At 41.3% G+C, this 22,211-nt stretch overlaps 1 protein-coding gene across 12 annotated transcripts in view; it reads left to right on the top strand.

Annotated features, from left to right (window-relative positions):
* Positions 1 to 21,950, top strand: part of LOC144310722 (uncharacterized) — a 196,855-nt gene extending 174,905 nt beyond the window's left edge. For 5 of the 12 annotated variants that reach the window (XR_013376403.1, XR_013376404.1, XR_013376400.1 and 2 more), the window contains one exon: positions 21,509 to 21,948. Coding sequence is in view for 1 of the 12 variants with exons in the window: in XM_077892079.1 (XP_077748205.1) it covers positions 21,509 to 21,540 (32 nt within the window). In the remaining 11 variants the exon portion in view is untranslated. Of the gene's footprint in view, positions 1 to 21,508 lie in introns of all 12 variants that reach the window. The other 7 variants (XR_013376395.1, XM_077892073.1, XR_013376398.1 and 4 more) reach the window with 4 other exon arrangements.
* The last annotated feature ends 261 nt before the right edge of the window (positions 21,951 to 22,211 follow it).

Genomic DNA, 22,211 nt, shown 5'->3' with positions numbered 1-22,211 from the left:
AGGAAGTGTGCTCCCATATATATTAATGAGATGAAGGAACATCAAGAGCCCAACATAATCTGTTTATACATTATACATTTCTCTTGTTATTATTCAGCATTGATCGAGTACCCTCAATTCTGTAAGCTTTTTATAGAATGTCCCAACAACTCTCAATTACCTGCAGTCCAGAGGAGCAGGTATGGCAAGAAATAATGGAAACCAGAGAAAAGGTTTGTAGTCCATATCACCACCCTGAGAAGGAATATCAAAGCCTTATTTTGGCTGAGCTATTGGCTTGTACCAGCAAGGAGCAAGAAGGGATCCTTGGGGCTAGGCTTTTGGTTCCATGAGGGAAGGTTCTGTGTAAACCACTTGACAGTTGGCATGCCAGCTCCTAGCATAGTACCTACTTTAATATACAGTTGTTGAATAAACATTTGTTGAAAGGAGTGAATCAGTTAAAAATAGCACTTTTTTCCATGCTTACTGTATGTGAGGAACTATTTTAAGAGTTTTACACATACTAATTTTATTTAATTCTCACAAAAACCTTACCAGTGAGGTCGATAACTATTATTACCTCCATTTTCTAAAGGAAGGCATGAAAGCACAGAGAGGTTAAGTAACTAGGCCAAGATTGCACAGCTGGTAAAGACAGGGCCGGGGTCAAATCCTGGCAGTGTGTCTCTAAAGGCAGTACTCTAATGCCCTCTCCTCATTAGAACAGTGTGACCTAGATGCCTGCTTTTAGCCTGCAGGTCATACTTCCTAGCTTTAAAAGTCTTGCTTCTTCTTAATTAGTGCCAACTCAGATCTCAGATGGACCCTTGGACCCTCCTCAAACTTACTTGTAGACAACTTGTTGTCTACTTTAGTGTCTGTGCTCCTGACTTGGTCAGACCCCCAAATTTCCTCCTCCCTCACTAGCTGTCCGTGTCCCTTCAACCCTCCCTCTCATCTGCTCAGTTTGAGGCTTTTCCACTCTTCCTAAAATGTAGACTACTCAAGAGCTGGAATCTTTATATCTTTACAACTGTTTATTGAATGTCAGACCCTGGGCCACTGTTCATTATCTCTATTTCTCACCATAAGTCAACCAGAGGGATATTGTTACTCTCATTGTATAGATGGGTGGGATGAAGTCATCTGCTGGGGGGCCAGTGCTGGTGTGTGGTGGAATCTGGGTTCAGAGCTGCTTAGCCCACCCTCAAGATCCATGCTCTATTCCCTCTTTCACATAGTTGACCTCACTTCCATGTTCACATGCTGTGAACAACCCCCACCATCCCCAACACTGAGGCAGCCAAAGGGGGAGGAAATGGTGGAAGAAGACTCACTGATCCCCGGTGGGGCTCAGTCAGGGAACATTTTGGGGAGTATGTGTCTCTTGGGCCTGTAGAGTCAGCCACAAGGGCACAGACCTAGGACAGGCAAGAAATTTGAGCTGAACTCTGATATTAAAAAAGAGGCAGTAAGAACAGAGTGATCACTCTGAACCTGTATATTAAATGTATTTTCTCCTTGTGAAAAAAAAAAAAAAACAACCTGCAAAAGTTATGTTTCTACATAAAGGCAGCCTGTGTTTCATAGCTATTCTAATTTATGGGCCGTACATTCCTGTGATTGTCTTGAACTGAATAGCCAAGTAAATAATCATCGAGAGCCACAGGTAAATCACTTGGAGGTGAACCGAGCCTGTCCAGGGCCTCCAGAAATGGCACAAACATTATTTCCTAATTTTGCAGATTTCTTCATTTGAGCCCAGAAAACGCCTTCTCTTGTTGGATTTCAGGTTTGACACTTTTTTCCACTCACACCCTGAAGAGACAGTGGCAAGGTGAAACGTGAGAAGTGTTTAAAACATTTTCAAAGATTCCCTTCTAATTTTCCTTCTCAATTCTAAGGAAATAATGCCATTCACTTCACTTCCACAAGTATTTATTCAGCTACCAAGGGAACTGGAAATGGGAGTTCCATTGTTACTCCCAATGTTGTGAGGAACCCAGAGTGGGAAGACCCATACCAGCCACACACAACCTGGGACCTGGTTAGTTTGTTTTGTTTGTTTGTTTTTAAATTTTGGTAAAATATACGTAACATAAAATTACCATTTTAACTACTTTTCAGTGTGTGATTCAGTAGCATTAAGTACATTTGTATTATTGTGTGACCATAATCACCATCCATCACCAGAATTTTTTCCCAAACTGAAACTTCATTTCTATTAAACACTGTCTCCTCATTTCCTCCTTCCCCCGGGGTCTAGCAACCACCATTCTACTTTCCGGCTCTGTCAACTTGACTATACTAGGTACATGATATAAGTGGGATCCTACAGTACGGGTCCTTTTGTGACTGATTTACCTCACCTGGTATCATGTCTTCCAGTTTTATCCATGTTGTAGCTTGTGTGACCTGGCTGATGTTAAAAATGAAAACGCTGAACCGATGGAAATACTAGTTCTTATATAAGTCAACCAGAGAGGCATATTCATATCCATTTGCAGTTGTTTTAAGGAAATTTGAGCCTGAGATACAGTAATAAATCTAAAGCATTTATTGAGCTAATACTCTGTGTAAGACCCCATGGAGTGAATGAAGCCGCAGAAGATGCTTCTTCTCCAGGTTACAATTTCAATACAGCTGCTAAGTAATAAGTAACGTCAGAGTACAAATAAAAATGTAAACAGGAGTTTAAAACTGAGGGATCATCTCAGAAGGCATGATTGGGGAAGAGGTGGATTTTAGTGGGACCTCGAAGGATAGAGAATTTAGTAGAATTTAGTACAAAAGGAATGGAGCCAGAGAGAGAAAAGGAATGGAGCCAGACTAGCATGGAGTGAAAATATGTTTAATAGCAGACTGTGTCTGTCTTGTTCATTGTTTTATCTCCAGTGTCTGGTACAACAAGACGTAGTACATGTTGCATGAATAAAGGAATGCAGAGCCCAAAGATGAGAAAGCCCACAGTGAGTTTGGGAAATAGTGAGTAAACAACCTGGCTTGAGAAGGGTCCTGTAGCAGAGTTGGGGCTAAAAAGAAAATGTTGGTAGACACCAGAGTGTAGAAAATGTTGACTGTCAGGCTAAGGAACTAGGACTTTATCCTGAGGGAAATAGGGAGGTATTGAGGGTGGTTGACCAGGGGAGTTCATAGTGATTATTATACTATTTCTAATCATAAGTGTCATCAAAACGCAAATACCCGCTGAGGAGCTTAAAGTGGCCGTAGCTGGGTGAATGTTAATGGAATGTGTCTTTGTTGGACTTACACTGACCAGGCCACATCTCATTTAGAAGCATCATTTTTTGGAAGCATTTTAAAGTGACAGAAAATAGAGGAAGCTGGCAGCCAAGAGGCTAGTAATGGCAACGTTCCAGTAACCAAAACTGACCACTTACCTATGGCAATTAGAGGAAGAAGGCAGATCTTGATGCCATGGTACAAGAGAAGATCACAAAATTTAGGGATCTTGAAATTCCCTACAGAGAATCAGAAGCCAGAGACCAAATGTCAGGCCTGGCTGATCGGCCAGTATGGGATTTTTTAAAGAAAAAGAAGAGAAGAATATTTTTTGCCTTGTAGAATGTGAGGTTGGGATGAGATGCCAGACTTTCATATCCAAAGGAGAAGTAAAGATTCAGCATTAAATTTCTGGGGAGATTTGATCTGCAGCAAGGCAAAGGTGGACAGTCTCAAGACCTAGTAACGAAGGTCATAAGAACACAGGAATTATGAAGAGACAAGCAGAGGGCAGGAGAGGGAAAGGCACGCAACAGGAGGTGAGAAGGGGAGACTGACTTTGTTTGCATATAACAGAAGTCACCTCAACAGGTTTAAACCAAAAAGGGGTATTTGTTTCAAGGTAACAGGATGTTTCATGGAATCCAAGAAGACAGCCAAGGTTGAAAGGAAAATGGAACTAGGAACTGGAGAGCTGGCCAGAACCAGCAATTACCCTTTTTGTCCTGTCCTTCTCGAAGCCACTTGAACTCTCCTCTCTGCTCCCCCTTCTGCACTTGCTTTATTCTTTGCTCTGTCCTCTACACAGATAGCTGCCTCTACAGCCACAAGGATTACCTATCCCCACTTCAGAAGACTAGCAGAAACTAACTGGTGCCCTGAATCCAATTCCAAATATCTGGGGGAGAAAATACAACTCACCTCTTAGTGCAAGGTTCTATTAGATTCCGTCAGCTATGGGCTGGGGGTGGAGCCACATGGTATAAATATGACCCCTAAGTGCACCTTCCATGGCTAGGAGAATAGTTTTGGAAGCAGGTGTCAGGCTGGGCAGATGCCACAGAAGGGATAGACTAAGCTGACTCTCTCAAGAGCAATAACACCCTGTCAGGGAAGAAGGGGCTGAAGGAAATGTGGCTACCTCCATCCAGAGAGGCAAAGGCTCTAGCAGCCATGAGAACAGTCTTCCAAAAGTTGAAGAGGTACTTGCATATTTGCACACACTCATGTAGGTGACAAAGGAGTAGATGAGGGAGAAACATCCCACCAATGAGGGCTGTCATGCTATGATGGGCTGATCTGTGAGCAAGGAGACTCCCCCAAGTGCAATTGGTTGAGCAGAGGCCTTTTACCCACTTAGAAGAAGGTAGATCAGAGCAGGGACTCCGGCCCTGGGGGAAGTCACTTTAGATGATCTCACCAGGCTTATTCCAATGCTAAGATTCTGGAATATTTCCTCTTAATCACCCCAACTCCAGCCCTACCTCCCCCCTTGTCTCCTCTCTTTTAGTTTATCTAATTATAATCTAAATCAGGGTCTCTTTTTCTGGCTGAACTTCAGGAAGTCCAAGAATGTCCTAAAACTGGATGCAAAATTGTGGGCAAGGATGGGAGGGTATGTTTCTATGTAGATTTTTCTAGAGGAAGTCTAGAGACAGGTTCAATCAAGAAACTATGACCAAGAAGAGAGTGAAAAACTATGACCTAAAGAGAAGTGGGTTGAGGCAGTTTATAATAACATTGAAATGGAAAAATGAAGATGGAAGTAGGAAACAGAACTAGAAAAGGAGAAATGAAATATATTAAAAAACCAGTAGGGTCCTCATAGCTGCCATGGTTAAATTTCAGGTTGGATTTTGAGCTTCCTGGCAGCCAAAGAAACTTGGTGTCATTTGAATGACTATAAGAAACAGCAGTTCCTCCTGAAGGCAGATGCTCAACCACTGAGCCAACCAGATGTCCCTATTTCATTCAGTCTTGACAATCATACATTGGGCAGGCCCCATTATTAAGCTTGAGGGACTAGTGAGGAAAGTGGGGTGCAGAGAGGCCCAGAGACTTATTCACATTCTCACAACTGGCAGGAACGTTAGAGAAGCATCCATGCTGTGCCTGTTGGACTCCAGGTGCATGCTCTTAGCCACTGTAAATAACACAGATCTTTAAAAAGAGGAGGTGAAGAAGGAATAAGAAAAATGCCAACCATGATCAGTACCTTCAAGCAGCTTTAAATCTGGCTGGTAAGAAAGGCCTATATAAACAAAAATTTCAAAATAATAACAGCTGTTACCACTTTTGAGAACTTACAATAGGCAAGGTTTTATTTTAGGTGCTGTATATATATTGTCTCTTTTAATTTTCCAAATAACCCTAAGATGTATGTATTACTACCTCCATATTTTTTGAAGACTAGTTCTGATTGGGTCAAGTCCAAATTTTCTTGGCTCACTTTCAAGGTCCTGCATAATTTGGCCTTTTCCTATCCAACATAATTTCCCATGACTGCCCCAAAGGAGGCAGCCATATCAAATGAAAAAGCATGGGATCCCAGACACTGCCATTTTCTCACTGTGCGACCTTGAGTGAGCTCCTTAACCTGTCTGAGTAAGCTTCAGTTTCCTCATCTGTAAGACAGTTACAATGACAACTACTTTTCAGGGGAGTTAAAAGAATAGAAGATTTAAGAATGTATCATCCAGGGGATCCCAGAGCAGTCTGTGGGAGGGTGGGACTGGGGTTAAGGGGCTGAGGGACTGATCTATCCATTCATTTCTCCATCCAAACAGCATTTACTGAGACTGGATGTGCTGGCTCCTATTTAAGCATCAGAGGTCCAAAATGAATGGAGTGTGTCCACCCTTGAGGAAATCACAGTCTACTGGGTGGGCACACATTTACACTTGATCTTAGCCAAAAGGCTGAGAAGCAATGTGGGCACACATTTAAATAATGTCATGCATAATGAGGAGTGGTTAGTGATGAAGGTCTGGAATAGACTTGCAGAGGTACAATTTTTTTTTTTTGAAGAGAGATTATATGAGCAAGACTTTATTAGAAAAGCTGGCAGAACGTGATATCTGAGGAAACTCAGGAGTGATGGAAAAATTTTGGGTGATAGAACTTGTCGGAGATAGAGAGGTCAGATGGAGAAGTTGATTTGGTTTAGGACATCCTAAGTCTGAGATGGTGATGAGACATCTATGTAAAAAAAAATATAGTTGGCAATGACACGGATCAGCATTGGAGTGTGAGGATTGAACAGGAGATCGAAATTTAGGAATGAGAAGTAATGATGTGACCATTTTATTATTTTTTTAATTTATTTATTCATTAGAGACACACAGAAAGAGAGAGAGAGAGGCAGGCAGAGACACAGGCAGAGGAGAAGCAGGCTCCATGCTGGGAGCCCAAGGCGGGACTTGATCCCGGGACTCCAGGATCATGCCCTGAGCCGAAGGCAGGCGCCAAACTGCTGAGCCACCCAGACATCCCCTGATGTGACCATTTTAATCATAAAAATGTTGGGCTTTCTGAAGAGTTGCATTAAGATATAAAAGAAAGGCAATGACACAGCCTTGGAGGCATGAGGAGAAGGAAGAAGAGAGATAGAAAGAAGAAAGGCAAGTCAGAATATCAAGTATCCTAGAAATCACTGATGGAAAGAAAGTCAAGAAGAATAACAATATTGCCTGAAAAGTCAAAAAAAATTAGGATAAGAAAAAGTAAATTTCCTTCTGCAAGAAATCACAGAGAGCTGCCAAAAAAGGAAAAAAGCCCAGTTTCAGAGCATTATGGAAGCTGCAGGTAAAGATAAAAAAAAAAAGTAGAGGTAGTTGTTATAAATTGCTCACCTGAGAAATTCTGCATGAAGGAGGAAAAGACTCAAAATAGTGGGTAAATGGGCCATCAGGGTCAAGCAAATGATTCTTTTCAACTGAGAGAAATATCCTCTGAGAATGAAGCTAAACGGGAGAGATATTTTGATGTGAGGTATGGGAATGTTCTAGAACACGTACCACATAGGCTGTCTTCTCATATAAGATTAAGTCAGGGAGTTTCTAACTGGAATAGATGAAGGAGGGATATTCTTAATCTTGAGTAGTGAATTTGAACTTTGACATTATGAACTGTTAGAGGCCAAATCTTCATAGTTCTTTATCTCTCTAGCAGGACAGCAAGAACAGAGGAAAACAGGGAGGGGTGATGACCTGGGTCTGGTGTTGACTCCTGTCTGAAGCATGAATGAGAATCTGGAGTGTGGGCAAGGTTAGGTATCTAGGCTGGAGGCTCAGTGCTGGGTGAGGATGGGTGCAGGGTCAGTAGAAGGAACTGGGTGAAGAAGGAGGTGTAAAAGTTCTGGTTTAATACACAAAGATAAACTCAAAATGGATGAAAGATCTAAATGTGAGACAAGAATCCATCAAAATCCTAGAGGAGAACACAGGCAACACCCTTTTTGAACTTGGCCACAGCAACTTCTTGCAAGATACATCTATGAAGGCAAGGGAAACAAAGGCAAAAATGAAAACTATTGGGACTTAAGATATAAAGCTTCTGCACAGCAAAAGAAACAGTCAACAAAACTAAAAGATAGGGATCCCTGGGTGGCGCAGCGGTTTAGTGCCTGCCTTTGGCCCAGGGCGCCATCCTGGAGACCTGGGATCGAATCCCACGTCAGGCTCCCGGTGCATGGAGCCTGCTTCTCCCTCTGCCTGTGTCTCTGCACCTCTCTCTCTCTCTCTCTCTCTCTCTCTCTCTGTGACTATCATAAATAAAAAAAAAAATTAAAAAAAAAAAAAACTAAAAGATAACCTACAGAATGGGAGAAGATCTTTGCAAATGACATATAAAGGGCTAGTATCCAAGATCTTTTTTTTTTAAGAATTATTTATTTATTCACAAGAGACACAGAGAGAGATAGAGGCAGAGACACAGGCAGAGGGAGAAGCAGGCCCCATGCAGGGAGCCTGACGTGGGACTCGATCCCGGGTCTCCAGGATCACGCCCCGGGCTGAAGGTGGCGCTAAACGGCCGAGCCACCAGGGTTGCCCTCATATCCAAGATCTATAAAGAACTTAATAAACTCAACAGCAAAAAAACAAACATTCCAGTCATGAAATGGGCAAAAGACATGAACAGAAATCTCACAGAGGAAGACATAGACATGGCCAACAAGCACATGAGAAAATGCTCTGCATCACTTGCCATCAGGGAAATACAAATCAAAACCACAATGAGATACCACCTCACACCAGTGAGAATGGGGAAAATTAACAAGGCAGGAAACCACAAATGTTGGAGAGGATGTGGAGAAAGGGGAACCCTCCTGCACTGTTGGTGGGAATGTGAACTGGTGCGGCCACTCAGGAAAACTGTGTGGAGGTTCCTCAAAGAGTTAAAAATAGACCTGCCCTACGACCCAGCAATTGCACTGCTGGGGATTTACCCCAAAGATACAGATGCAGTGAAATGCCAGGACACCTGCACCCCGATGTTTATAGCAGCAATGTCCACAATAGCCAAACTGTGGAAGGAGCCTCGGTGTCCATCGAAAGATGAGTGGATAAAGAAGCTGTGGTCTACGTATACACTGGAATATTACTCAGCCATTAGAAACAACAAATACCCACCATTTGCTTTGTCATGGATGGAGCTAGAGGGTATTATGCTGAGTGAAGTAAGTCAATCGGAGAAGGACAAACATTATATGATCTCATTCATTCGGGGAATATAAAATATAGTGAAAGGGAATAAAGGGAAAGGAGAGAAAATGAGTGGGAAATATCAGAGAGGGTGACAGATCATGAGAGACTCCTAACTCTGGGAAATGAACAAGGGGTGGTGGAAGGGGAGGTGGGCAGGGAGGTTGGGGTGACTGGGTGACGTGCACTGAGGGGGGGCACTTGGTGGGGTGAGCACTGGGTGTTATGCTATATGTTGGCAAATCAAACTCCAATTAAAAAAAAAGAGTTCTGGTTTAAGTGAGGTTTAGGAGAAGTAGGGGAAAAGACAGATGTATTCATTTTCTAGGGCTGCTTTAACAAATTGCTACAAATTTGGTGACTTAAAACAACAGAAATTTATTCTCTCACAGATTTGAAGGCCAGAAGCTTGAAATTGAGGTGTTGGCTGAGTATTACTCCTTCTAAAGGCTTTAGGGGTGAACCTTCCCTGCCTCTTCTACCTACTGGTGGCTCCAAGCATTCTTTGGCCTGGAGGCGCATAATTCCAATGTCTAGCTCTATCTTCACATGGCCTTCTCCTCTGTGTGCCCCAAATCTCCCTCCACTTTTCTGTAATTAAGGACACTTGTCATTGGATTTAGGGCCCACCCAAATAATCCAGGATGATCTCACTTGAGATCTTTAAAATTAATGGTGACTGCAAAGACTTTCCCCCAGATAAGTTTGCATTCATAGATTCCAGGTGGACACATCTTTTGGGAGCCACCGTTCAACCCACTCCAACAGGCAAGTAAGTTGTAATTAGAATTAGGAGCCCACCTGAAGGAGAGTAGAAGTGCATCAGTGTCCCTGAGTATAGCTTTGCTCAATATATCACACATGTGCTGATGTGGGGTGCAGGGTGAGGGGTCAAAAGTTCAAATTGGTTGGGAAATAATGATATTAGTAGTTGTGATGGTTAATCTTAGGGACTGGCTGTCTTAAGGAGGAAGATGGAATGAGATAGGGCTTTCTGACCACCTGCAGGTATTTCTGTAGGTAGTGAGTTCTGGGGTACCATTGCCAAGGTGCCAAAACAACAATTACCAAGACTTTGAATATTGGTGGGAAAAGCTAGAAAAAGGCTGACCCTCTTCTTTTCTATCCCACTTAGTCAGGGAGCATGAGACCTGTGGAAGAAGTCAGTTTCCTTCTCACTTCTAAGATGCTACCCGTGGTTTGTGGACCCTGAGGAGAACTTCTGTCAGTCTATCTGTCTGACTCTCTCTATCCCCCTTTCTGTCTCTCAAGTAATCTTCAAGCCAGTAGAAAACAGGACAGATTTCAAAACTTTTACCATTTCCCTTTTTAAAAACCAAGATGATAGTCTTCTCTTTTATGTTTTGGGAATATTTTTTCTTCCAGATACCCACATCTACCATATCTACCCAAAATAGCTTGCATGAGGGCAGGGAACCCTGTCTCTTTTGCTTTTATCTTCAGAGTACAGCAAAGAGCTGTAGCAATAGATGTTGAATGAATGAATGAATGAATGAATGCATAAATGAATACATGAATAAAGTTGCATTTCCCTAGTTTCATATGCATGAAAATCACCAACAAGACTCTTATAGCAAGTGTCGAAGATGTACTTCTGGGCTCACTTGATCTGTGTCCTGTCCTTGAATTCCTGTACCAATATGGATAATAGCTCTGTGCCTTGTCAATAAGTACAGCATGTTCCATCCACTGCTGCCGAACCCTTAACAAGCCATCACAGTGGAGGGGCCTGTGTGAAGGTGACACTTGCCCCCACCAATGTCATCTAAGGAAATACCCATCTTCCCTTAAGTGTCTCTCCTCCCTGCCTTCACATATCAGTGCACTATAAATGATGATGAGGAGGGTTTGTAAATCAAGAAAAAGGCCCTGCTTTCAAGCACTCCTTAATTAGGTAGGATGGATACAGCATCCTAGTTCATTTGGACGGGACAGTAGGGAACCGTTCCATCTCCTGGATGTCCCCATCTGGGTCCTGCGGTATGTTCCCAGGGCGTGATTGCTCTGTGTAAGGAGCTTATAATTTCTAAGCTTTTCTCCCACCAGGACTGACAGGAATATTTTGCAGGTTGAGTCTGCTACTGGGTTTTACAAAAAGGTTTGACAATTCAACACAATTAAATTTTATTTAGTTATTTATATTTCACCTTGTTCTGAAAACAATTTACGGTTCCTTCTAAGACTGTATCAGTTAGATCAGGGAAAAATAAATTATAAATAAATGAAACAAAAGGAAGTAGTATTTGAAACCTAAAACCGAGAAGACTGTCACACAGCAATGCATACTATAAAATTCTATATACTCAATATGGATGGGATTCACACTCAGGTCTGAGTGTTCTAACGAGTGCAAAAAACGGAAAACCCGATCAGTCATACAATTTACAGCATCCATGAGAGAGCATACTTACCGGTCAAATACTTAGGAAAAATCTCGCTAATCCTGATCTGAGAACAGACAGAAATTTCTCTGAGGATTCTGCTTAATGAGAGTCGCCCGTGATGAAGTCACGAACATGGCAATAAAATCTCTGCACAAACAATGCATTCTGCACAGGATTCTTTCTTAGTAGAAACTTGAAATATCAACATCCCATCAGAGGTGAAGACTATAAAAGCAATTATTAGTGGATCAACATCAATTTGTAGCCAAGTCAGTGCTGGCCTGGCTTAAATCAGGAAATGACTTTAGAGAACCTTGAAATGTGGCTGAAAAGAAGGAGCACTGGCTCCAGGTCCTATTCCCAGCAATGATGCCATGTAGGATGGTGAGAACTCAGACTTTGGATGCAAATAAAAGTGATTTTGAATCACCACTAATTAGCTGTGTGCCTTCAGGTATCTGCATCTCAGTTTATGTATCTGTATAATGGATGATATGATCTCTTTTGTACAGGTTGTTGTATGTGTGAAGGGCGGTATAGATGCAGTGTCCAGCACAACGTCTAGAACAAAACAGTGCATTATAAAGAGCAACTACCAAGCTTTCTGAAATATCCTTAGACTGTGAATTTACTTAGCGCAAGATGAATTTCTTGGGCCTCAGTTTCCCCAAGAAACTGGCAGAAACTTAATGATGTTGGAGAGTGAACACTGCCTAAATCCCTTTGCATCTCTAGCATTCTATTATATGATTGCATGAAATGTAAAATATAATACTTTTAAAGATTTTATTTATTTAAGAGAGAGAAAGAGAGAGCACACATGCATGAGTGGGGGGAGAGGGACAATCAGACTGTGCTGAGCACAGAGCCCAACACAGGGCTTGATCTCACGATCCTGAGACCATGACGTGAGCTGACACCAAGAATCAAATGCTTAACTAACTGTGCCACCCAGGCATCTCTAAAATATAACTTTATATCAAAAACATGAATAATAAAATTATGTTGTTACTTTTATATAAATCCTCCCCATTTTAATAATAGTCAATATCATTATGTGTGTTCTCAGGCCTACTCTAAAAGTGTGATCACATCAGTTTATCATTATGTGATGTAAAAACAAGAAAGAAGGAGTCTCTGGGTGGCTCAGGGTTAAGCGTCTGCCTTCAGCTCAGGGAATGGTCCTGGAATCAAGCCCTACATCAGGCTCCCTGCTCAGCAGGGAGTCTGCTTCTCTCTCTCCCTATACTCCTCCCCCCTGCTCCTTCTTTCTTTCTCTCTCTCTCAAATAAATAAATAAAATCTTAAAAAAAAAAAAAAAGCAAGAAAGAAGTTAGTGGGAAAGTCATAAATGTAGGTAACTACCACACTCCTTCAATGCCTCCCCATTGCCCAATGGGTAGGATCCCATTATCTTAGCAGAGAGACCTGGAGGCCCTGAGCATGCAGCTGCTGTCCACTCCTCCAGCCTCACTCCCGACCCTAATCAACTGCTGGTGACCCAAATTCGCAGTTTTCTTAAACTGTGCTTTACCCAGGCTGATCTTCTGCTTCCAGTGTATCATCCTACCCTCCCAACTGGCTTCCAGAAATTCACTTAAAGAAATTTCTAGATGGCTAATACTAACTCCTAATTTATCTTCTTAGGAAGATTAAGTGTCAAGGAGCAAAAATCATATCCATATTAAGCTTTTTAAACTTGTTTCTGTTTTTCATTGTTTTAAAAGCAATCCTATGATTTATGAGGTACCTACAATGTGCCAAGCACTGCACTGTAAACATTACCTTTTTAATTCTTGCAAGGTTCCTTAGAGGTCAGTAACATGCCTATTTTACAGATGAGAAAACAGAGCCTGAGGGAAGTTAAGTAATTTGCCCAAGATAGGACAACTAGATGATGAGGGATGATGGGATTGGAGCCCAGGTTCTGAATCTGAAATCATTGTGCTTTCCATGGCACCACACTGCCTTCCCAAAGTAGCAGACAGGATCCCAAGGAAGGCTGTTTACACTGCAAGATGAGTCAGACACATGGAACACAGTGACTTCTGAGGAAGTAGAAGGTAACTTGAAAGTTAATGTATTCTGTTTTCTTGATTCCAGAGAGGATTAGAGGATTATTAGCGGTCTTCCCCAACACACACACACACACACACACACACACACACACACTCATTATCAAATCAACTGGCACTATTTGTGGAAAGTCCTATCAGTTTGTCAGTTTGTTCCTGGAATGTGCAAGAAGCCTAAGGCTGGCCCTGCTGAGAGATAGCTCACAACCTCACTGAGGAGAGGTGACAGTGAGACCCGTGAAACCACCAGAAAAAGATGCAGGAAGCTATAAACCAAGTGCCAAATTGTGTAGTGCAGATTACAATGCAAACTTGTCTTGGAGGAGAGGAGTCAGATCAGACATCATGGAGGAGACTGGTCCTGAACCCAGTCTGGAAGCAGGACAGGTAGGGAGCCCACCCAAATTTAAGCAGAGCAGTATATGAAAAAGGAGCCCTCAGGGTGCCCAGGTGGCTCAGTGTGTTAGATGGCTGCCTTCCACTTGGGTCGTGATCTCAGGGTTTGAGGATTGAGCCCCGCATCAGGTTCCCTGCTCAGTGGGGAGCCTGCTTCCTCCCCTCTCTCTGCCTGCTGCCCTGCCCCCACTCGTGCTCTCTCTTTCACTGTCTCTATCTCAGATAAATAAATAAAATCTTAAAAAAGGAGCCCCCAAACCCAAAGAGGAAGCAGCATTATGAAAAAGGTAACAGAGTTGTCAGAAAAAATGGGATTCATTATCTAAATTGTGAAATGTAATCTCAGCTCCATTTATTCTTCTATTTCTACATATTTTTCATTGGGATAGAAAACATAAAGATTACAAGTGCTATCTCTTGAAGCAACCTCCCACTATCATGTCCAAGTTATCAAACCTGGCCCATTGAAGAATGGGCTCCAATCCCAGCTCCCTAATCATCTAGTTGTCTTCTCTTGGGCAAATTACTTAACTTCCCTCAGCCTCTGTTTTCTCATTTGTAAAATGGACATGTTACGGACCTCTAAGGGACCTTGCAAGAATTAAAAAGGTAATGTTTACAGTGCAGTGCCTGGCACATTCAGAGAAAATCACCTGTAGACCCATTGGATGTCCCCTCAGTGTGCTCCAGACACACCAGTCTCCTTGCAGCTCCTCAAATGCCCCAGGCATAGGCCCAGTCCAGCATGGCGCCGCCTCTCTCATACCTATATGGCTCCCTCCCTCTCCTTCTTCAGAGTTTTGCTAGATTATAGAAACCTCTTCTAACATGTTGTTGGCCTCTTACACACTTATTTTATCTCTAGAGAACTGATCATTACTAATGGAATTAGGGAACCCCAAGAGAACAGGAATTTTTGTGTTTTGTCACTTACACTGCAGAGTTTGTGTTAAAGCTTACTTGTGTTGAAGAATATGGGTAGGACAGCCCCGGTGGCACAGCAGTTTAGCGCCGCCTGCAGCCCAGGGCGTGATCCTGGAGACCCTGGATCGAGTCCCACGTTAGGCTCTCTGCATGGTGCCTGCTTCTCCCTCTGCCTCTCTCTCTCTCTCTCTCTGCGTCTCTATGAATAAATAAATAAATTCTTTTTAAAAAAATTTTTTAAAAATAATATGGGTAATGCTAATTTGGATTGGCGCACCTAGTACATGCCCAATAAACATTAGTTGAATTATGATCATCTAAAAATATAAGATTCTCCCAAATTATAGAGTCCGGAAAATGTTCCCAAAGTCTTAAAGGAATCATTCCTAAAGCTATAGGGATTTGGACTATGAGATGACATCTATGACATGAGGAGATCCCTTGGGACCATTTGATTCAGGCTCAGTCAGCTGTTGGGGCTGGAGTCTGGGGCCTCCTCCAAAGTATACTGTTTAGGAAGTGAAACCTTTAAACTGACTACAGGTCTGCTATGTGCAAAGGCCATATATTCAAAGCCTGCCCTGATCTCCCATCTATCCTTAATTCCATTGCACCCTCTGGTTCCTGTCTCCACATCCCAGCATCCAAGCTCATTATAATACTACCAACAGCTAGACATTAATGTCATAGCTGCTAAGTTGACATGGGGTGGGGGTAGGAGGGTACAGGGGCCCTGCAGTAACTCCAAACCCAGCTTTGTGCTGAAGGAAGTGAATGACACAGCCCTCAGGTCCCAATTTTAGCTGACTCCATGACCTAGGGAAATATACTTGTTTTTTTTAATGATACTGCCCTGGATGAGAAGACAATCAATAATATTCTCTGATTCAAAGCAGATTCTTTTTTTTTTTCAAAGCAGATTCTTAATCTGACATATATATACCTTTTTGGATAGGCTGGGAAGACTAGGATATTAGGTTGAAACATAAAATTTGCCACTTTTGTATGTCAAAATTGGTCTAATAGCAGCAATTCCATGTGTTTTAAGAAAATCAGATACTGTGTTTTAAGTAACACTATTGTCCAGGTGAGTATAATTTCGAATATGGGACTAGTGGTTCCCTAGCCCATCTTTAGTAGTACAGTCCGACTAAGCTCCCAGGAGGCAATAAATACTAACATTGTTTAAAAGATTTATTTATTTATTCATGAGAGACACAGACTGAGAGAGAGAGGCAGATAGAGGCAGAGGGAGAAGCAGGCTCCTCGCAGGGAGCCTGACGTGGGACTCGATCCAGGGTCTCCAGGATCATGCCCTGGGTGATCCTCGCAGGGAGCCTGATGTGGGACTCCATCCCTGAGTCCGCTGAAAGCAGGCGCCCAACCGCTGAGCCACCCAGGCATCCCTAAATACTAACATTTAACAAGTGCCTAGGGTGTGGGAAGCACTTTCACTAATAATCGTCTTATGTGATCCTAAAGTAGATAGTTCCCTCCTGCATTCATCTTAGAATAAACAAACATTTATTTGGCACTTTCTAGTCTTTCTAGTTGAGGAATCATAAAACTATGGCCCCTGGTGCCTGGGTGACTCAGTGGTTGAATGTCTGCCTTTGGCCCAGATCATGATCTCAGGGTCTTGGGATCAAGTCCCACATCGGGCTCCCCATGGGGAGCCTGCTTCTCCCTCTGCCTATGTCTCTGCCTCTCTCTGTGTGTCTCTCATGAATAAATAAAATAAAATCTTTAAAAAAAGAAAGAACTATGGCCCATGGCCCAAGCGTACCTACAGCCTGTTTTTGTATACCTCAGAAACTAAGAATGGGTTTTACATATCTGAAGAGTTGTAAACACACACACACACACACACACACACACACACAGGATGCGGGGATGGTTAGGTTAGGAGAGGGGGGGGAGAAATACACAATACAGACAAATATGACCCCCAGAGCCTGAAATATTTGCTATCTGGCCCTTCACAAAATTTGTCAACCCATATTTAGATGCCAGGCATTAATGCCAGGTACATAATATGCTAATGTAGTAAGAGAGTGAGAAGGCCCTGTAAGCTTCTCACTCTCATGTGGCACTGGTGTTGAGTGTGGCCACAACAGCAAGGGAAGGGGAAATAACTTAGAAAGCAAAGGTTCTGGCCCCCTTTCTGTTTCTCACATTTGCTATGTGAACTGGGATAAGTTCCCTAAATTCTCCCAGGCCAGCAGTTTCTCCTATCAGATATACTACACATAAGAATGGAACTCTTTTTCAGAAGAGTCCAGGAGTTCATTAGGGCCAGTCCAGGGGCCCAGATTAGGATGTGTATTCTAGTTTGAGAGCTCATTATAATCATGATGACCCAATTACTTTTCTTCTTAAAAATTTAAGGATGCTAAAAGGGCACAAGACAAGGGACAGAGAGGCGAGGAATTGTGAGGGAATAGGGACACATCTCCCAGACAAGAATTCAAGATGTGTTTTAGATGACAAACGTAGAATTGTCATTGGGGGGCCAGAATATTGTTTTTAAGCAGAAAGTCGTTTTCTACGTTTGAGCATCCAAATGCAAAAAGAAAAATACCAATACTACAGGCCAAATACAAAAAGGGGAGGGGGATCCAATTTTAAAAATGGTCATGGCAATGAAAAACTATAACTTCCAATGTGAACCAATTCATTGAGGCCTTAACATTCATTTGTTGGGAATGGAGGGGGCAGTAAAATCTGCCATCAGAGCCAATTGGGGAGCGGCAGGCTGGAAAGGTCAGCTCTGGCTAGGGATGTGCAACTCCTGACTTTGTTAAAATGATGGTATTCGACAGAAGTTACATCTGAGGTCAAGTGACCGCAATAACAGGGGACAAGGAGCGCTCTCAAATCATTCTCGGGGATGAAAATGACATGAAACTGACATAATATCTGAGGTGAGATGAAACTCAAATCCTCAGCAGCTGAACACTTCACCTACTGATGGGCAGCTTGACCCTCACCAATCTCATAATCATACCCGTGTCAAGAGAGGAACAGAGTCTCCAGTAACACAAGGGCTCAGCTTTGGCTGTTTTGGGGAGGGAAGGCTTTGTCTCTGCTTCTGAAATGATGTTGTTAAAAGTTTCAATACTTGGCTTTAAACCTTTCAAATCAATGTCTTATTAGAAAAATTGGATTCCACCTACATGCATGGAATCTCTTCCCTTATGTAATTTTTCTCCACTCTGGATATTTCTTGGCTAGCATTTTAAGCAATAAAATGTGTGTTTTAGTTAGTTCAATGACTATCTTCATGTTATTTAAAGATTCAACTCAATTCTATTCAAAACATAAGGATGATCTCTAATCTGGGTTAATCTTCTAGCTTCAAAACCACATGGGAGAAGTGTCAGGGGAGGGGCGTGGGTTGGGAAGAAAATAATGATAAATTATAATCTCTTTGCCCCCAAATAACACATATGAAAGGAGGGTGTTCTGGAGACTGTGGGATATATTAACCCATGATAAAGGACTTCAGAAAAAGGAGGCTAAACTACATTTGAATTTAAAGTAAGTGTTAAAATTAAAAGCCCAAAAGGAGAAATATTACATTTAGTCAGCTGTTACAAAAAATACTTCATGCTCTATCATCTGCCCTGTAATTGCTCTAATATGAGGCTCGTTCTGGTAGACTGTACTCCCATCTATTGGTGTGTTTAAAAGAAGTTTAGGTGTGTGTTTGTTTTTTTCATGAAGAGAGAGGATGAATCAAGGTGTGGTCCATTTGCATAAACACAACCATTCTGCCTCCAGAAGAGACGCTGATCTCTTCGCTGCCTATAGATATAAGCGCCCCAAAGCCAATAAATACAGTTGTCAGCAAGGGGATGAATCAGCATGTATTTAAATCAAAGACAGCCATGAAAGACTACATTCGTTCCATTCCCAGGACCTGTCAAACCACAGAAGAGATTAAACATTTGACCCTCTTCATCCCCAACATTGCTCCACAAGAGACATTTCTGTCACTATTCCTGCCACTTGGCTTTCAAAGATGCCACAAAGCCTAGGGCGACCTCTGCTACATTTCAGTGTTGTTTATTGATTTCTGACCCAGTGCTTAATAGTTTTCCCAGTCCCCCTGAATGGCTTTTGTAAGCAATGGGGTTTGTACATCTCACCGATCAATACCTTTTATATTTACAATAAAATTGAAACTGCTTCTGCTGGGGGCGCAGCCCAGCATTTGTCATCCTTCAGCGAGGGAAAACTATGTCATTATCTGAATTAAAACATTTATTTCTGATTAAGAGAGTGTCCTATCTCATTAATTTTTCCCTTTCCAATAGAATGGGAATAGAACCCTATTGATTTTTGCACTTTTACACATCTCCACTGCTGGGAAGATAATTGAGAAGTTAGCCAGAATAAATGAAGTTTCAAGTCTAGTGGGCCAGCCAATACCTTCCAAATTCAAGGTGTTTTTATGAAGCTGGATTTTAATTTGTTGGCAAGCTGAAGCAGTGGGACTTATTCGGCTGAGTAAATTGGATTAAGAGTAGAATCGGCTGGAAGCATGTCTTGAGGAATGCTGAGGGCCTGGTTCCCCCTGGACAGCCAGAGCCTTGCTTTAGATTTATGCTAAGACAGCTTCCAAATTGCCCTCCTTCAAAACTCCCAACTCGCTTCAGGAAGTGTGGATCACTGACCCAAAAGCCTATTAACTTGTGTTTCCTTTCCTCATGCCCGTCGCCTTAAAAACAACCAAGATCTAATCAGAGGTTGAACTAGACCTTCAGATTGTCGGCATCAATTGATTACACTTTATTAGAATAATGGGACTAAATCCAAGCTTCATTAAAAGGAATTCCCTCTGCTTGGAACCCTTTTTTCCGAAGACCTTTCAATTATAAGCCCTTATGGCACACATAGGCAATCATGCCCACTGATATTTTTCTCATTAGGAATTAACAGTCATTTGTCCTTATTTCCATATGCAAAGCCCAAGCCTCGTCTGCTCCTGGAAAGGACAGAAAATACACCAGTCTCTAGGGTTAAAAGGAAACAGGGGATACAGATAATTTAAAACATAGCTATCTTTGTTAATGTCTTAATTTGTTACCTTCTTTGTAATTTATTTGTCACTGGTCCATTACTTTTAACATTCACATTCACTTCTATGTATCTTTAGTTCCTCTAGGAAAAACAGGTTTCATCCTCACATTAAAGGAAAATGGGAACCAGGTTAGCTAAAGATCTTCAGGGTTATATCTAAAGATTCTTCAAGGGAAAAAATTTACCAAATGCCTTCCCTGGTGACCTGAAAATAGAGATCTGCCAAGGGAAGAGCTCGTCTAGAAACAAGGTTGAGAACTTTAGTTCATGTTTGTAATGCCACAGTGGAGGGGAATGTGAAGACCATATTTCCCCTTAAGTAAAATGAAGTAAAATGAAACATTGAAAATTAAGATTATTTCTACCAAAAAGATTTCCCAACTGGATTTATGTAACATAGGATAGTGTGAATTTGGCAGACATGCTCTTTGGTATACACGTGTGTATGCGTGTGTGTATTGGGGTGTGTGTAATATATATATATATATATATATATATATATATATATATATATAGTATAGTTACAATTATACACATGCTCAGACACACACATCTGCATCCAGAAGGAAAAAAATAGCCAAGGAAGCACTTCAAGAAGGCTTTATTTACCAGAAAAAAAAAAAAATCAACACAGCAGATTAAAAATGCTGTGGAAGTGAAGAACTTAATTTCTGACTGCATTTTAATGCATGGTCCAAAGTACCAAAGTATGCAAAAGGTTGAATACATTTATCACAAACAGTTCTGTTTTCTCTCTTTACACCAATGAGGAATTACAGGATTACCAATGACCTTCCTCCCAATGAAGCGCCGTAATTATGGTCATTTATTATACAACCGAGATGAATGGATGGGATTTACATAGAATAAAAATATTATTTAACAGCTGCGTTATTGATGTGTGAAGTGTAATTTTAATTTATTTAAATGCTATAAATATATTGGTAATGTATTCTTTTCAAATTAACCTCCTGAACCACACACTGGCAAAACTTCAATTAATATTGTACTAAAATCTATTTTCTCATGTTATGTGGAACTGTGTATGGCTCAAAATACGTAGTGCTATGATGCCTCAGCATACGTTACCAGTGTATTGTACTTTTCTCCTTGATTCATGATTTCAATTTGGAATTGAATTTCAATTGGGATCATTTTAAAAAATATATCTTCCCTTAAATAAAGGATCCCTATTTAACTTTAAAGTTGTTTTTACTACAAATTGCAAATGTAATGATTTGAGGGAAAATTCTCTATATTTATATTCATTTAGCATATCACAATATTTTTAAATATTTAGTATATTTCCATTGAAATGATAAAATGGGGGAAATATTTAAGCAAACAATTCTATCTAATTTGCTTAGCATATTAGCATAATCTCAATAAGCCTGCAAAGAAACTGCTAGTTATACATTATGTTGCATTGCTTAGTACCAAAAACATATTGTATGTCTATCTGCAGAGATAGACTTATGTATTTTACTTCTGGGTTTATCTCTTTTGTATTCTGTCCATTTGCCCCTGGCTGTCATTATTCCATGCTCATCGACAGAAGAGTTATAGTTTGCAAAAACCTATCAGGTAGGCTGGACACTAGATAATTGAGGTGATGATCAGCCCCAGCAAAAGACAATTGATAGTGATAGTGTCGGAGGCTGCACCTAACAAGATCCGTACCCTCTGTCTCCTTTAGCCTTTCTTTGGAATGGACCGAATATGGAATAACATGGACATGGCTGATGAGCATCCGGAGACGGGATGGCAGTGCATAATACTTCCTGGAACTGCAATAGGATGGAGGTGTCTTTTGACATTGAGGCAGGTTATTAAATAGAAGTGTGAACTATTAAGAGGTGATCATGACCCTCAGTACATTTTTATCAAAGTCAAAAAATATTTGACACCACTGAGCAGCCTACCACAGGCACAAGGGGAGAAATGCTTTATTATGGAAATTTGTACTATGTTCTTCAAAACAGAAGAATTCCGAATATGTGCATTTTAAAATTTCTAACAGCTTGTAGAACTACCAGTAATTAACACCAGTTGTAAGTTAAATATGCTCTGGGATGATATTTGTAAATGAGAAGGCTGACCAACCTTAATAAGAACTTCCTAAATTAAAAATAAAAATTTAAAACTACATTTTAAAATAATGATGATTTTAAGTTGCTTATTTGCTAACATGATTTAACACAGTTTTTTCCTAAGAGGCTTTTAAAATTCACTCTCAGTTCTATTAAATGCAGGGACACGTAGGGGGTGAAGGAGATTTTTAGGTGCATACAGCAGACTTTAAATGCAGATTTTTTTTTTTTTTTACACAGACTCTAAGGTGCCTTCTCTATTTTAGTAGGTGGCTACCCTCACTTCCTAGGCTGTTTTTCTTACTTCCT

Source organism: Canis aureus, chromosome 3 (genome assembly GCF_053574225.1).
Source record: "Canis aureus isolate CA01 chromosome 3, VMU_Caureus_v.1.0, whole genome shotgun sequence".
NCBI classification, from domain to species: domain Eukaryota; kingdom Metazoa; phylum Chordata; class Mammalia; order Carnivora; family Canidae; genus Canis; species Canis aureus.
This window is presented reverse-complemented; position numbering and strand designations above follow the sequence as displayed.